At 42.2% G+C, this 15721-nt stretch overlaps 1 protein-coding gene across 2 annotated transcripts; it reads right to left on the bottom strand.

Annotated features, from left to right (window-relative positions):
- Positions 1-1812: 1812 nt before the first annotated feature.
- Positions 1813-13514, bottom strand: shld2 (shieldin complex subunit 2). 2 transcript variants are annotated; one of them, XM_044213921.1, is made up of 11 exons: positions 12430-13514; positions 9264-9427; positions 7759-8655; positions 6805-6955; positions 6305-6412; positions 5998-6192; positions 5253-5399; positions 4950-5159; positions 4405-4648; positions 3637-3752; positions 1813-2547 (listed from the first exon to the last, which is right to left on the bottom strand). In XM_044213921.1, exons 3-11 carry the CDS (start codon positions 8554-8556, stop codon positions 2375-2377), a joined length of 2142 nt encoding a protein of 713 aa, XP_044069856.1. In that variant the 5' UTR covers positions 8557-8655; positions 9264-9427; positions 12430-13514; the 3' UTR covers positions 1813-2374. The 2 variants fall into 2 exon arrangements, with proteins under 2 accessions (XP_044069856.1, XP_044069855.1); XM_044213920.1 differs by having other exon boundaries at positions 9264-9430; positions 12430-13497.
- Between the last annotated feature and the right edge of the window lie 2207 nt (positions 13515-15721).

Genomic DNA, 15721 nt, shown 5'->3' on the forward strand with positions numbered 1-15721 from the left:
TACTTTAGTACACATTTGAAGTATCAGTACTTCTACTCCACCACATTTACCTCGCAGCTTTAGCTACTACATATAAAACATGTGAACATAACTTAAAATATGCTGCATTGTTAAACATTTAACTACCAAACAGTATATAAAGTTTTGAGCTTAAACATTTAGTTGAGCGATCTATTAGTTGATTAGTCAATTATCAAAAAGTTAATCAGCGATAGTTTTGATAACAGATTAATGTTTGAAGTCGTTTCTCCTGTAAATCCCTTCCTGGCTGCAGCTCCTCAGATGTGCAGATCTGCTGCTTTTCCTCTGAACAACTGTAATAACTGTGATGTTTGTTAATAACGTCGAGCTTCGGACTGCTTCTGGTTTCATCCACAAACAGCTTCCACGCCTCAGACAGGAAACTCTTTTAGCACACATTTAGAGTTATTGTTGAATTTCCGGCGTTTCCACTCAGGGTTTTTTGTGCAAGTTGTGTTTCTGCCTGGCAAATATAAGGATGTGCAGTTTAAACTAATTCAGCCAGTAATCGTTGTCTTTTGTTCCGTCTCAGATTTGTTCAGTGATCTGATGGATGTGGCTGAAGATATGTCTGCAGGACAACCCACATCCTGACCTCTGAGGGAAAACCTGATTCTGCTGAACGGCGATCAGCTTCACCGTCAGTCCATCTTCGTCTGGAGCCTGAGCTCAGCTATCAGGATGATCACGAGCTTTTTCAAAGACTGAAAAATCAATGCTTTCCTCACATTTAATGCTTGTTATTTCTCTTAAAGCTTGAATTGGTCTCCTCAAAGTCAAAAGATGCGGTGAAATGCAGAAGGAAAATGTAGTCCTGTTATACCTCATACACGCTGACAACATCTGCCCGTTAGCTTATCCTGGAAGCGCCATTCATTCTGTATGTAACTCAGAATATCTTAATATCCTCTGTTGTGTTGGAGCTGAAATTTATCAGATTTGTTTGTGAATACCTTGAAGGAATAGTTCAACATTTAGGAAAATACACAAATATCAATATGAATCTTGTGCCTTGCTGTCTGTAAAGTACAGTGCTGGATTTAGGGAGGTGTTAGCTTAGCTTAGCATACAGACTGGAAGCAGGGGGAAGCAGCTAGCCTGGCTCGGTCCAAAATACATCTACCAGCACCTCTAAAGCGCACTAATTAACATGTTGTATCTTGTTTGTTTAATCTGTACATAAACAGAAATGTAAAAAATGCTTAATATTACTTTATATTTACTTATATATTTACTAGTAACTAATATTTTCCAAAATGTTTAACTATTCCTTAAATATCCAATGTTACGTGAGCCGATTGTAGCTCGCATACAGTAACAGCTCAGCTTGCTACAAACAGCTAGCATAACACTGGATATTTATTGATTATTAACTTTTCTGATTTGTATTGTGGGCAAAAAAACTTTAAAAAAACAATACAAGCCACAAAGCTCATAAAAGGTCATAATTTGGGGAAGGTATAAGCTAGCTAATGCTAGCTGATGTTATCCCATGTTATGCTAGCTCATCAACTATGCTAATAACTTTCTGCAGGTTTTCCATATCTGATATTAGCCACGTTTGTCAAGTTTTATTGCATTTTCAGCACAAATGTCATGTTTACTTTGCTAAATCTAGAGGCAACAATGTAAAATTTTGAAGTAAAGCATTAAAATGACACCTGTGTTTTTAGTAAATGTCAGCTTAAGCAATAACTCGAGGGTGGGGAGTAAATTAAGTGATTTAATTAGGGCAACAAGTAGTTTGTTTGTGGTGATGGAATGATATAAAATAAAGAGTTTGTGCTAAAATGCATTTAAAGCTGGGTGATTTAATATTGATAAAATACTGTATTGATAATGTGAAATGAGATTTTGGTCACAGTAATATTGTGATATAGGTTAGCTCACACAGCTAACTGAGATGATTTGATGATGTGATGAACAAAACAATAAAAACCACTCATATCCACATTAACTAGAATGTACAGGAACATAAACCAGGAATACAAGTTTGTTTGGAGATTAATTTAAAAACATCCTGATATTGTACCTGTAAACATGTTGATGTTTGACACACGATCAAATATCTGGGCTGCCAAATGAGCTTCAATAAACAGTCAAATCTAATGTCTAAATATCCTCCGAAAGCACCAGAAATCCTCTCCAAAACATTGTCACGGTTTGGATAAAATTTGGTTTATTGATAATTGACTGTGTGCTAAGCCCCGCCCCCCTTTAGTTACTGTTGCTACACCTGTCGAGCTTTCCTTTCTCGCATTGGAACAAACGCAGTTTACATTCATAACGGGGGAAAGATTTACCCTCAAAATTCTCAGTAATTTTTGCAGCAATGTTGGTCATCTGCAGTCCGTCAGCTGGGGAACTGAAGGTCCAGGAGTGTGAAGTCCTGATTGATGGGGACGCTGTTCTCGTCGCACAGGAAGTGGCTCCGCATGGTGATGATGAAGGCTTTTCTCGGGAGGGAGAGGAGGGCCTGGATCCTCTCTGCTGCCACCTGGATGTGCTTCACCTCTGAACCTGGAGCTGAGAGACACACAGGTGAAAAACAGCTTTGTGACATCTAAACTCTCTGACCCATCAGAGTTATCTTATGACACCTCGGAGGAGCCCGACCCTCAGGTTGAGAACCACTGTTGTAGAGAAACCCTGCGTCAGAATCCTGTCTTTTAAGTACTTTGTTTGGGCATTTTATGCCTTCATTAGATAGTTTACAGCTGAACGATGACAGGAAATGACGAAGGTCGGACTTGAACTGGTCACGCTGTTATGTATTATTGATGGGATTCACATTACAGTCATCTACAATTTATCTGACTAATAACAGCAACATTTTATATCTCTAATTACGTTTTGACTATTCAAAAATATAGACATATTTATATGTACATGCAGGTATATGGACTGTATGTGCATGTACTGAAGGCAGGGTAGAGCAGCCATTTTCGTGTAACCCAGGGAGGGATTTTGTCTTCTTTTTGTTTATGTCTCGTGTAGTTTGTTAATAAATAGAAAAAACAGGAAACTTATAAGCACACCTGGCCTGAGAAACACAAAAATATGCAGCATTTGAGATGAGAAAATCTCTCAAATATGTAAAACTTTTTTTTTTTTTTAAATCAATAAAATAAACTGTATTCACCAATAACTATAATAAAGACTGAGTGAAGTATGGTGTGGGCAAAGCCTGTAGTATAAACATTTAAATTGGGACCATGGGACGCTTTATATTGTAAAATGTACTAAATATTTGTCTTCTTTTTTTGTAAACATGTGGAGGGGAGGGCCAAAAATAACATTAAATAACATCTTAAAAATATAATTTAGTCTAAAACAGTTCAATACTGTACATCAGCACCTATTAATAATCCATAATCAGTTATTAATCATTGGTCTTTGAACTGCCCCAGCAGATGGCGTCAGTGACCCGGTTCATTCCATAAACGGTGTATCACTCTTTCTGTAATCATTGTGTTTATTGTTATTTTTTGACTGATTTAATGATTATATGTATGCTTTGCCAACATGTTTTCTTTTTTTTAATCTAATCATGTGTAGCCGGTAAAGCTTCACTGAATTGAATTACGACTGACAAAAAGCCTGTTTGCGTCTCACCTGAGCTCCTGTGGAGTTTATCAGGTGGAGCTTCGAGGATCTTCTGCAGCAGAACAGGAGGAACCTGAACACACACCTGACTGCTGCTCCGCCCACTCACTGTCAGCACACCTGGCCTGAGAAACACACACAGCAAAGCACATATTTTTAGAGTTTATCATCTATTTAAACATATACTGTCTCATACAAATGTAAGCTAAAGTGTAGTCCCGCCCACCAGCAAAGATCAAACCACATGATTGGACGCTGCTGTCACTCCCAAATTGATTAATTAATGGAATAATACAGTGATTAACACCAGAAAACAACTAAATCTAAGTTATTTCTGAACGCACAAAGTGATTTTTCATCTTTTACTTAACTAAAAGAGGATTTCCTAAAACATCAATATCAAAATAATCACCATCATGTCATTTTATATATTTTTATTGTTATTTTATTCATATAGCACAATTTGTGCGCTGATCCAGCTCAAAGTTCTTTACATTAAAAAAAATTATTTAACTATTTGATTAACTAATACGACACACGAGAAACTTTACAACTTCAACAGTTTATGTAATGCAATCTAATTAAAAATGAAAATGTAAAAATAAAAGCTTGCAATAATGTAGTCTGAAAAGTCCTATATAAATACTTTATATTGATATATTTACTGCATTATATGGTAACATGTACTAATTTTTTGTCTTTGTAAATGTGTGTACAAAAAGAGGATTTCCTAAAATGTCGACATCAAAATAATAATCACGATGATGATGTCAGTACCTGTAGTAGCGGCGTACGGCGGTGTGGGGCAGGCAGGGGTAACAGGGGCAGTAGATGCCATTGGCGTCGGTATCGAGCTCAGCGGAGCAGCGACCGCAGCCGGTGTAGGTGACGTCACCGCTCAGCACCTCCAGGATACCATCCAGCGGTGTGGAGCCGTCCAGGGTCAGCTGAGGTGCGTTCTGGGAAGGCTGAGACTGCTGGAAGTGGAAGGTGGTGACCTGGACTCTGAGCTCCACGTCACCTGGTGGAGGAGAGAGACTTTTAACACATTTAAGTACCTTTGATATACTGCACTTGTGATGTGCCTCTGAGCGTTTCATTTTAGTTCCTATACTTTTTATTTCATGTGCACTTTGATACCTGCGGTGTTCCTCAGGGTTCTAGTTTAGGTCCTTTATTATTTTTAGATATGGTTCTAGGAAAGGCAATGTTGGTTGGTCAGTCAGTCCACCACTTCAATCCAGACTGAAATATCTCAACAACTATTGGATACATCGACATAAAAGACATTCATGGTTCCCAGAGGATGCTCTCAGACTCACCGCTGTATTTCTGGGACAGCAGCGTGTCGAGGTCCAGCTCCAGACTGCTGCTGCTTCCTGTTCGAATGGGTCGTGGTTGGAGAAAGTGCTGCGCCCGGCGGTTGGCAGGGTCCAGACGCTGGACGGAGCTCCAGGGGGTGGAGTGCAGCTCCGGGAAGTCAGAGGTCAAAGGCTCCCTCACCAGGAGGACGTGGAAGTCCCAGACAGCCGCTGAAGGAGACAGAGGATTTATAACGCTGACCCTTTAAGATTAGTGTAAAGTATCTTCACACTTATAATGCCTGTGTGTGTGTGTGTGTGTACCTCTGTCTCTGTTGAAGCGAGGCAGCCAGTCCACAGCTGCTCCCCACAGCAGCAGCGCCCCCTGCTGGCCGTCAGGCTGCTCCACAGTCAGCACGGCCTTCAGCTGAACAGCAGACCTCCAGCGAGACTCCGCCTCACTCCGCCACTCTAACAACCACCCATTTTCATTAAGACTCTTTTACATCTCATCTTCAAAATCATCCAATACATTTCACAGAACCCACAGTGTGCCACAGGGATCCGTCCTTGGGCCACTGCTGTTCTGTAGTTAAATAATAATATTGGTCAAAATCTACTGATTACAAATGTCCATTTCTATGCTGATGATACTTATTAATCGCAGTGTTTCCACACAAACTCTTTGTAACACTGTCCAAAAATATCTGCACCATTTAAAGTTGGTCTTGAACTTAGTCTTTTTGTCCTGTCCAGAAGTTCCCCAAATAACAGGAAAGACGTGTTGACTATTAGTCAAAGTTAAAACACTGTTAGCAGCATATTAATAACATATCCACATCAGGGAAAATAAACCAGACACAGCAGAGTCGTACGGCAGAAACACGAGATTCTGCTACCCATAACGCTGCTGTGTTATCGGCCAATCACATTGGTTCACTTTAAACTAGTTCAGCTCAGTGTCTCATTGTTTGTACTGATGATTAAACCAGGTAAGTTTCATGTCATCACAATGTTGAAATGATCCAGAAGACAATCACCTGACACTCTGTACCTGTGACCCACTCACCTGTGCTGATGTGCGTGTGTTTGACACGCAGCAGGGCGTGAACCAGCGTGTTGACCCTCAGTGACCTCAGGGTGGCGTAGGGGAGGCGGTTCAGGTCCTGAGGGGGGCGGAGGTTCAAAGACACCAGCAGGGGGCGACGCTCCCGAAGAAAGCTACACAGAGAGCTGAGAGAGCGAGCATTAGCGTGCTGAGGAACTGGAGAGAGAGAGAGAGACGGAGCTGAACCAGAAGCCAGGAGAAAAACACTTCAGCTTTAACACTGAACTGTGGAGGCTGCTGATTGGTCGCAGGTTGGGTTTAGTAGTACCTGGTGGTGAGGTGGAGGCAGTGATCTGTCCCAGGTTAAGCAGTTTGCTGCTGAAGGTCGACTGCAGCACCGTCTCTCCTCTCCACCTGTCATCATTCACCTGCAGTCCTGATCGGAGAGGACAACAACGCAACAAAAACACACTGAGAGGCCGCCTCCATGTGTGAAGGTTTATCAGACCCAAAAACACCGCACAGAGCTTTAAAATACTCAGAGACGGGATTTTACAACTCTGGAAAGTTACCCTAGTGGCAATTATTTCATCTTTTGTTGAGACAATCGCAGACAGGAAGACATTCATAGTGTTGCACTCGCTTGTTCACGTGGAAAGTGACAGAAATAGTTGTGTAAAGAACGACAGAGAGCTGAGAGAGAAGTTCAAACTCCGCCTACTTTCACACCTCCACACAGCTGACCAATCGCAGTGTGCAGTGGGTGTGGTTGTTGTATTGTCGGTTCTGCACAGTTACAGAAATTGTAACTGCACTTTGTTTCTGTACCTGTGATGAGCAGAACGTCTCCAGGACTGACGGTCAACGCCCAGAACGCCGCTCGCCGCCACAGCACCACCTTCATCTCCACACCTGATTGGTCCGTTACCACGATGGACGCCAGAGGAACGAAGGTCCCTGCCGTCGGCCCCGACTTCACCTTCAACCCAACATATCAAACAATTTACCTCTAACACAGCAATGTAATGCAGAAAGTATTTAGAAGTTAGAAAAATTAAAGAAACTAAAACATTAAATATTTTATTTAAGGATATTTGAGCATTTCATGTACTCTTATTTTTCATTTGAATCACAATTTTCAGACACACTAGCTGTGTGGCTCCATGGATGGCAGTGTTGGTCGGCCCACCGCTTTGGTCCAGACTGTAACATCAACAATGGATTGGCAAGACATTTTTACGGATATTTATGTTCCCCAGAGGATGACTGGATGGCTTTTTCCTTTAGCACCACCATTAGCTTGACATTTGTGGTTTTGAGTGAAATATCATATAACAACTATCAGATGGATTGCGATGAAATGTGCTTCATCGTTCACGCTCCCCTCAAGATGAGCTGTAATAACTCTGCTGATCCTCTGACTTTCCATCTAGCGCCACCATCAGGTCGACACGTTAACGTGTCCAACACAAACACCTGCAGAGCTGCTGACGCTCCCATCAGCCTCAGCTGGACTCTGTGTTTACTGCTAATTAGCTAATGTTAGCATGCTAACATATAACATTATACCTGCATTACATCAGCATGTTAGCGTTGTCATTGTGAGCATGTTAGCATGGCTGTAGACGCTCAGTCTGGTTAAATATTCCAATAATGAGATGTGAAAAATCATTTTTATCATCTTTCCAAAATGATAAAACAGTTTGAGATAAGAAATCGTCTTCACATAATTCGGATTTTATGACACCGTGATGGAAGACATATTGTAACATCTCCACTCACCTTGACCTCCTTCAGGTGACAGGGGTGAACCACCGCCACCAGAACCGAGTACTGTACCCCCCGTTTGTCACACCGGATCAGAAGCGTGGTGGGACCTCGGAGCCCGGCGGCAGCGGTGCTGTCTGACGGCGCCACAGACGCTTCGGTCCTGAGGTTTTCTGAGACTCGAGCTTTCTTGAAATCAGGGGATTTGGAGGAGGTGGAGTCTTGGGCGGTCGTGGACTCCTGTTGCTCAGCCTCCTGGGAGCAGAGCACCCCGTCTGTGGTGGCCTCGATGACGACGCCCCCTTCCTCCGCCCTCGGGGTTGGGCAGGGTTGGCTGAAGAGCTCTGCAGAGGCTCCAGGTGAGGGGGTTAGGGGGCTGAAGAGCTCCGGGGTGCTGGAGGAGACAGATGGTGGTGTTTGGGGGTGTTTGGGTGGGGTTTTCTCAGGGGTAGCTGCTGACTGGACTCTCCGCCTGCCTCTCAGGATTAATGCCTGACTCAGAGTCCAGGTGGTGAGGTACTGAGCCTGGGCGGACAGAGGGGGGACGGCTGGTGACGACTGGTGTTTGGAACAATGTGGAGGTTCAGGTTCTGGTTTTTCTGATTCTGATTGAGCTGCAGGGAAACAGCTGTCCAGATACTCATGAATTGAAGCCGAACACTGATCTTCCTTTCCGGGATTTGATTCTTCATCTCGGCTCAGAAATCTCTCTGCAGGTCTGCGATCGTCTGAAGGCAGATCTTTCTTATCGGCGTTAAGTTTACAGCCAGATCCAGCTCGTCCTTCCACGTCCTCGTGTGTTTGTTTCATCATCTTCTCTTTGTAAACTCTGCGTGGATCGGTCAGATTCTACGTTCTTCCTGCTGGTTCTTTCCTCCTCTGATGATAATTTCGCTTGATTTCCAGCCTCATCTGAAAAATGAGCAAATAATTAAGATTGACATTTTGGAAAATACACTTATTTGCGTTTTCCCAAGAGTTAGATGTTCAGATTGATACCACTTTCATGTTTTAAAGGGAAATATGAAGCTACCACTAGCAGCTGGTTAGCTTAGCTTAGCATTAAGACTGGAAATAGGGGGCGACATCTAGTTTGACTCTGTTCAAAGGTAACAAAATCCACCTACCAGCACCTCTAAAGCTCACTGATTAACACGTTTTATCTCATTTGTTTAATCTGAACTTTTAGCAAGAAAGTGAACAAGCAGTAACAAAATGCTAAAATATTCTGAAAAAAAAAATGTCCATCAAAAGGTGATGTCCTCAAATGTCTCGTTTGTCCGACCAACAGTCCAAAACCCAAAGAGATTCAATTTACCTGATACAAAACAGAGAAAAGTAGCAATTTTCTGTCGATCGACTAATGATTTCAGGTCTAAAATAAATTTTATTTTACTTTTTGGCTTTTTTTAAATTTATCTACTATCAAGTTTTTACATCGAATCAATAAAAATAAATACCATCTACCAGCAGTTTAAATGTAAAACACGCTGTTTCTCGGTTCGTCCTGAACGCCTCACCTGTTGCAGGCCTCAGACGTCCATGCTGCCAGGTGAGCTCCAGGTGTCTCCAGTCGGCAGGGGAACGCTCCTCACCCTCCACCCCAGCACCAGACACCAAGCCTGGGCCAGAGGAGGGAGGTGGAGCCCCCAGGAAGACGTGGATCTTCGGCCGGTCACGCATGCTGCTGAGGAGGATAATTATGGAAGTTTATTCATGACAAAATTATTAAGTTAAAACAGATTTAAGCTTCTCTGCGAGACATGAGAGCAGTTGAGTTTTTATATTTTAAATCTTAAGAGCAAAATCCTGAGGATGTTTATCAGCAGGCTTTGGATCACAGGCCATAACAATACTAGTCAATAACTTCAAATCTTTTTAATGTTGTCTTCTATAGTCCATATTCCTATTAACATTAATATTCCCGCATTTTTTTTAGGGGGACTCTGTAACATCTGTCCAGGGACTACAGATGAAAAACAGCCTCTTGGCTAACTCTGCTTCTGTTAAATAAACCAATAAATATATAAATAAATAAATAAAGCTGTAATGCTCCATTCAGACTTCTCTGTTTACTTGTAAAGTTTAATAAATTACTATGTGACCAATGAAATAAGTTTCATTTGCCCTTTTAAAACAAACAATTAACAACAATTTTAAAAGGGTCCGATTATGTCGTACGGGAAATTTGGAGTAATCTTACCATCCTTGTTTTATCTTGTATTGTAATGATTTTATTTATTTTAATTTAGGTATTTATTTTATTGTTTTATTTGTTGTGTTTCTGCATACAGTCAATGGTTTTTTGGTAGTTTGATGTCACCTTGATTTTTGCTATCTTTACATCAAGGCCCACAAAGTAAAGTGTCTTCCTTGACGACGACATGTTTGATTTAATGTCTCCCTGCTCATTATGTCATACTAACTAAACTAAAATGCTTTTATTAGATAACGAGAGAGAGAGATGCAACAGAAGTCCACGACCATATTTGAACAGGGATGTTGCAATTTGGTGTCACATAGTGGCTTTAAAATGATCAACGAATCCGCCTGTTAGTCATGTACCTGCAGCACCTGTGTCAAAAGCGTCTGCCAAATGAATAAATGTTCGTGTAAATATAATTAATATTTGTTTAATTTGTTTTTCTTCAATAAAGATGAGAAACCACGTTAATTAATACACAGAAAGTTGCACTAACACAAAACTATCACTTTCAGAGAACTGGACCAGACTCCACAGGTGAAAGTGGCGATTTTACTTGCAGCAGTGTAACACAAGAAGAACTGAGTTTCTGGATCATTTCACATCAGTCTTATCCAGATTCAGTCCTGTTTAAGTGAGGCTTGCACGCGAACTGATCGGTCTATCTCACCGGTAATCAACATATCAATAACCCTGGTCCTTATGAACAAAACGAACTATCACGCTTTGTTGTAACCTCTGTGTGTTTTTATAACGACGTCCTCCCAGATGTGAAAGAAGGCTGCACAGAGTTCACTGCCTGTTGTTACTCGCCTTCGACCCCATGAAGTCAGAAAGGTCAGTAACATGTTGGAGTAAAAGTTGCTTTGACTAAATCTTTGTTGTTTTACTTTATCAGTTCTCGCCTGTTTCATGTATTGATTATGAGGCTGTTGTGAGCTCACAGTTTCACCAGAAACCTCACAGACGTCGCTGATCAGCTGTGTTTCTGTCATCAGCTCTTCTTCGCAGTTCTGATCAAATGCATTTTGTAGGAAAACCTCAATTCTGCACGTTTGTATAATCCATCGTACATTTTGACTGCAACTATTCATCAAAATGTATGTGTGTATTATGTGTAATATGGAGCACTAATAGTAGCAGTTCGGTGGGAGTGATTTTCAGTTTATTTAAAATGCTGTTTTTGTTTGGGAAGTTTGGTGTTATTAGTGAACTTCTGTTTGTTGTTTTTATCTGAATAAAAACTGCTACTTTAAACTTGGATTCATACAGTGCAGTGGGAGTGTCACACGGTTATATCTACAGTAAATATAATAACTATAATTACAAACACAAAACTGTATTACACTTGAACTAAGAAACATTAAGTCAAACATACATAAAAAAATGCCGCCAATAAAACGTTTATCACCACAATTTACTGCTCAACACGCCGACAATGATCAATCTGTGATAGCCTGCTATCTGCTGATGAGCCCTTTCCTCTAGCGCCACCCTCAGGACAAACGTTACAGTTTCACCTCCACCAGGTAAACCTTCACCTTGGGAACAGTAGTCAATGTGACAAAAAGAAATGTATGTATATATAAAAAACATAATTTAACTTCATCTTAAAACTACACATTTTGGCCCTAAAATGATCATGTTCATGTTGTATTCAATTTAGCAATTCATGTTATTTAATATTGTTTATTTTAATCATTTTTATTTCCACTGAATCAGCTTAAAAGCTTCTCAACCTCTCGCATCTGTTATCTATCTTTCTGCTGTTTGTCAGATATACAGAATTTTAGAAACACTGAGATCAGATATATTATTAAAGTACTAGAATCGAGTAAATTACACACCATGAGTAAGTTTTTATTTGTAGAATGTAAAAACCCCAAATTACCTGAAAAACACAGAGGACAAAGCCTCAGTGTCCTCAATAGTAGCTACAGTCCTCTATAAGATACAAAAGAACTAAACAAACGAAACATTACTATGCTACTAAATTACTAACTTATATAATAATATATAAAACCGTAGAAGAAGCAAAATATTTCACTCCTACAGCACCACTCCAAACCTTTAAAGTTTTATTGCTGTATGCTTTTATTTTGAATGTTTCAACCGGATGTGTCTTTGTACCGGTTCTAGCTGGCTTGACACTAGCTTAAAACAACCATAAAACTACACAAAATATCTCAAATGAATTGAAAATGAACATGTTTGAGATGTAATCTTGACTTCTTTTTTTTGTTGCGTCTTTGTGTTTCCATTTAGCGCCGCTTTCTGTGTCTCACGGTCGCGTAAAAACACGTTTATAAACGGTTTCAAAGTGCTAAAGCTTAGCTAGCGTTAGCCGGTCCGGCGCTGAGGTTAGCCGGTGTAGTTTACAGGAAGGAGGCTGCATTTCCTCGCCTTCTCCCACACTGTCTCTCCAGCTCGGTAAACTTCATTAAAAACCAGAAAATGTACCGGTGTTTCGGAGAGCTACTCACCCGGGGAGCGGGCAGCGTCCCTGGCCCAGAGTTAAGATTATTCCGTCACAAAGAATCAATATAGGATCAGACCCCAAGACTGTTAACTGATTACATCTCCCGTGTTTGTGCTCCCTAAAACTCTGTAAAAGAACATATTTAGTTCACTTAGTGAGTAAGTAACCGGGTAAGGGAAGGTGTTCACTTCTGTTTTTACAGTCTGGTTCAGACTCCACTTTGAGCCGAAGGAGGAAAACTGAAGGCTGCCATATGTAAGATTCAGAAGCACTTTACGTATTAATTGTATGTATTAATCACTTTTTATTGCCAATTTGTCAACGGGTTGTAACGTAACTGAAAAGAAAAGATGACACATTCCCCGACTTTTACTAGAACTGCAGCAGTACAGCCTCCTCTACACGGATGTATATTAGCAACATGCTAACAGTTACTCTGTTTGGGAAAATTCTTCTTCTTCTTCTCCTTCTTCTTCTGGTGTTTTATGGCGGTTGGCAAACAGCTTTTGGTGCATTACCGCCACCTTCTGAAATGGAGTGTGGATCAGACTGGTCTTTTCCTACCCTGTAGTCTTCTTCTAAGTCCTGTCTTTTCCAAAAACCTAAATATTGCCCTGAGTTCAGTTGGAGTGACTCCTTTAGTCCGAACTCACTGCGATCTCTTGCCAGTTTGCTTTTTAGTCTCTGTCTTTCCTGCTCGTACCTCGGACAGCTGATAATTACAGTTTCCTGTATGTTACAGGACTCACACACACCAGTCTCATGTTTACCAATTATCTTCAGTGTACTATTAAGACCAGTATGCCCAAACCTCATCCTTCTTCTTCTTTTGATCTACTGGTTTCCCTCATTTCTCCTACTTTCTTTTGGATTCTATAGTAACGTCTCCCTTTCGGTTCCCTGTTCCAAACTTCCTGCCATTTCTTTTTCATTTCTACCTTAATTATGCTTTTAACTTCAGCCTTACTATCTGGGAAAATCCAAAGGATGTGACTACTTTCTTCTTCTTCTTCTCCTCTTCCTCCTCCTTCTCCTCGTTCTTCTTCTTCTTCTTCTTCTTCTTGTCCTCTTCCTTCTCCTCCTCCTTCTCCTCTTCCTCCTCCTCCTTCTCCTCCTCCTCCTTCTCCTCTTCCTCCTCCTCCTCCTTCTCCTCTTCCTCCTCCTCCTTCTTCTCCTCCTCCTCCTCCTTCTCCTCTCTCCTCTTCTTCTTCTTCTTCTTCTTCTTCTTCTTCTTCTTCTCCTCTTCCTTCTCCTCCTCCTCGTTCTTCTTCTTCTTCTTCTTCTTCTTCTTCTTCTTCTTCTTCTTCTTCTCCTCCTCCTTCTCCTTCTTCTCCTCCTCCTCCTCCTCTTCCTCCTCCTCCTCTTTCTTCTTCTTCTTTCTCCTCCTTCTTCTTCTTCTCCTCCACCTTCTTCTTCTCCTCCTCCTTCTCCTCTTCCTCCTCCTCCTTCTTCTTCTTCTCTCCTCCTCCTCCTCTTCCTCCTCCTCCTCTTTCTCTTTCTTCTTCTTCTTCTCCTCTTCCTTCTCCTCCTCCTCGTTCTTCTTCTTCTTCTCCTCCTCCTTCTCCTTCTTCTTCTCCTCCTCCTTCTCCTCTCTCCTCCTCCTCCTTCTCCTCTTCCTCCTCCTCCTTCTTCTCCTCCTCCTCCTCCTCCTCTTCCTCCTCTTTCTTCTTCTTCTTCTCCTCCTTCTTCTTCTTCTCCTCCTCCTCCTCCTCCTCCTCCTCCTTCTTCTTCTTCTCCTCCTTCTCCTCTTCTCCTCCTTCTCCTCTTCCTCCTCCTCCTCTTTCTTCTTCTTCTTCTCCTCCTCCTTCTTCTTCTTCTCCTCCTCCTCCTTCTCCTCCTTCTTCTCCTCCTGCTCCTCCTCCTTCTCCTCCTCCTTCTTCTTCCTCCTCCTCCTTCTCCTCCTTCTTCTTCTTCTCCTCCTTCTCCTCTTCCTCCTCCTCCTTCTTCTTCTCCTCCTCCTTCTCCTCTTCCTCCTCCTCCTCTTTTCTTCTTCTTCTCCTCCTCCTTCTTCTTCTTCTCCTCCCTCCTCCTTCTCCTCCTCTTCTTCTCCTCCTCCTCCTCCTCCTTCCCTCCTCCTTCTTCTTCCTCCTCCTCCTTCTCCTCCTTCTTCTTCTTCTCCTCCTTCTTCTTCTTCTTCTCCTCCTCCTCCTTCTCCTCCTTCTTCTTCTTCTCCTCCTCCTTCTTCTTCTCCTCCTCCTCCTCTCTCTTTCTTCTTCTTCTTCTTCTTCTTCTTCTTCTTCTTCTTCTTCTTCTTTGAGTTTCATGGCGGTTTCCATAATGGCGGATTGGCATCACAGTAAACTTTTACAGTGTCCACCCAAAGTGCTCCCATTCTATAACCCGGTCGTCTGAGTCGGTCCTTCCCTCAGTGTAACATCCAGATCCTCTCCAGATGTGTCCACAACATTCAGGAACCTCCTTGCAGCGTCCAGCGCCATCTTGATCCTTTCCGACTTCCCCTTTATTTCAGCCGCACAGTTTAGAACCGTGGCAACGAATGCCAGAGATCGTTTCTTGTCCACACTGATGCTCCTTTTCCTTTTGCACTGCCACCATTTCACCGTTCCTCTCCATACTCTTAGCAGCTTCAGCGTACGACGATCCCTTTTCTGCTCTGATCTTATTCGCTTATTCTCCCCTTATTCTTTCTGGACTCTGTGCTGATCCCGTATGGTGGTTTCCCCTCGCAGCGCAGGCGCTTTGCTTGCTCTTTCTCCACGTTACAGTCATCCATCCACACATCTCCTGCCTCCTCTTCATCCTGCAGCAACACGTCCATATTCCTGACAGAAACACCTGAGAGGATGTAACACACATAATCCAGATCCACTCTTTCCGGCAACTCCCCCTCAAACGTCAAACACACAGAGCTACTCTCCTCCTCCTCCCCTTTTCTGAATCATCAGCTTTCTTGCCTCACACACATCTTCAACCTCCTGAAATGACTCGGCCTCCACCGTCAGTGGCACGCCGCTTACTACTCTCTTCTTCTTCACTTCTGCTCCAGGTGGGAAGCAGTTCACACCGCTGTGATCTCCAAACGCACGAATCTTCAGGGCTTTATCTCTCTGACGCTTTGACACACAGTCAGTGATGACCACGCCACTTCCTGTTATCCTGACCGATCTGACATCTCCGAGCTTCCCTCCTAAAAACTTTCCGACCATGTGGATTCTTGAAAATGGCGTCTGTTTGTGTCACCGCGACCATCTCGACAAGACGCATTCATTGTCTGACTTGATTCACTTGAACTGCTCTTCTTCCTTTTCTTTTTATTTTCAAATCCTCTCGAGTCC

This window comes from Siniperca chuatsi, linkage group LG11 (genome assembly GCF_020085105.1).
Source record: "Siniperca chuatsi isolate FFG_IHB_CAS linkage group LG11, ASM2008510v1, whole genome shotgun sequence".
In the NCBI taxonomy this organism is placed as follows: domain Eukaryota; kingdom Metazoa; phylum Chordata; class Actinopteri; order Centrarchiformes; family Sinipercidae; genus Siniperca; species Siniperca chuatsi.

Excerpts from the sequence above, each read along its gene's own strand:
- shld2 (XM_044213921.1), bottom strand. The coding sequence starts at position 8,556 with ATGATGAAACAAACACACGAGGACGTGGAAGGACGAGCTGGATCTGGC. Across the intron at positions 4,649-4,949 it reads GCTGTCCCAGAAATACAGCG|GTGACGTGGAGCTCAGAGTC; the intron begins GTGAGTCTGAGA and ends CTCCTCCACCAG. Across the intron at positions 3,753-4,404 it reads GCCGTACGCCGCTACTACAG|GCCAGGTGTGCTGACAGTGA; the intron begins GTACTGACATCA and ends TGTGTTTCTCAG.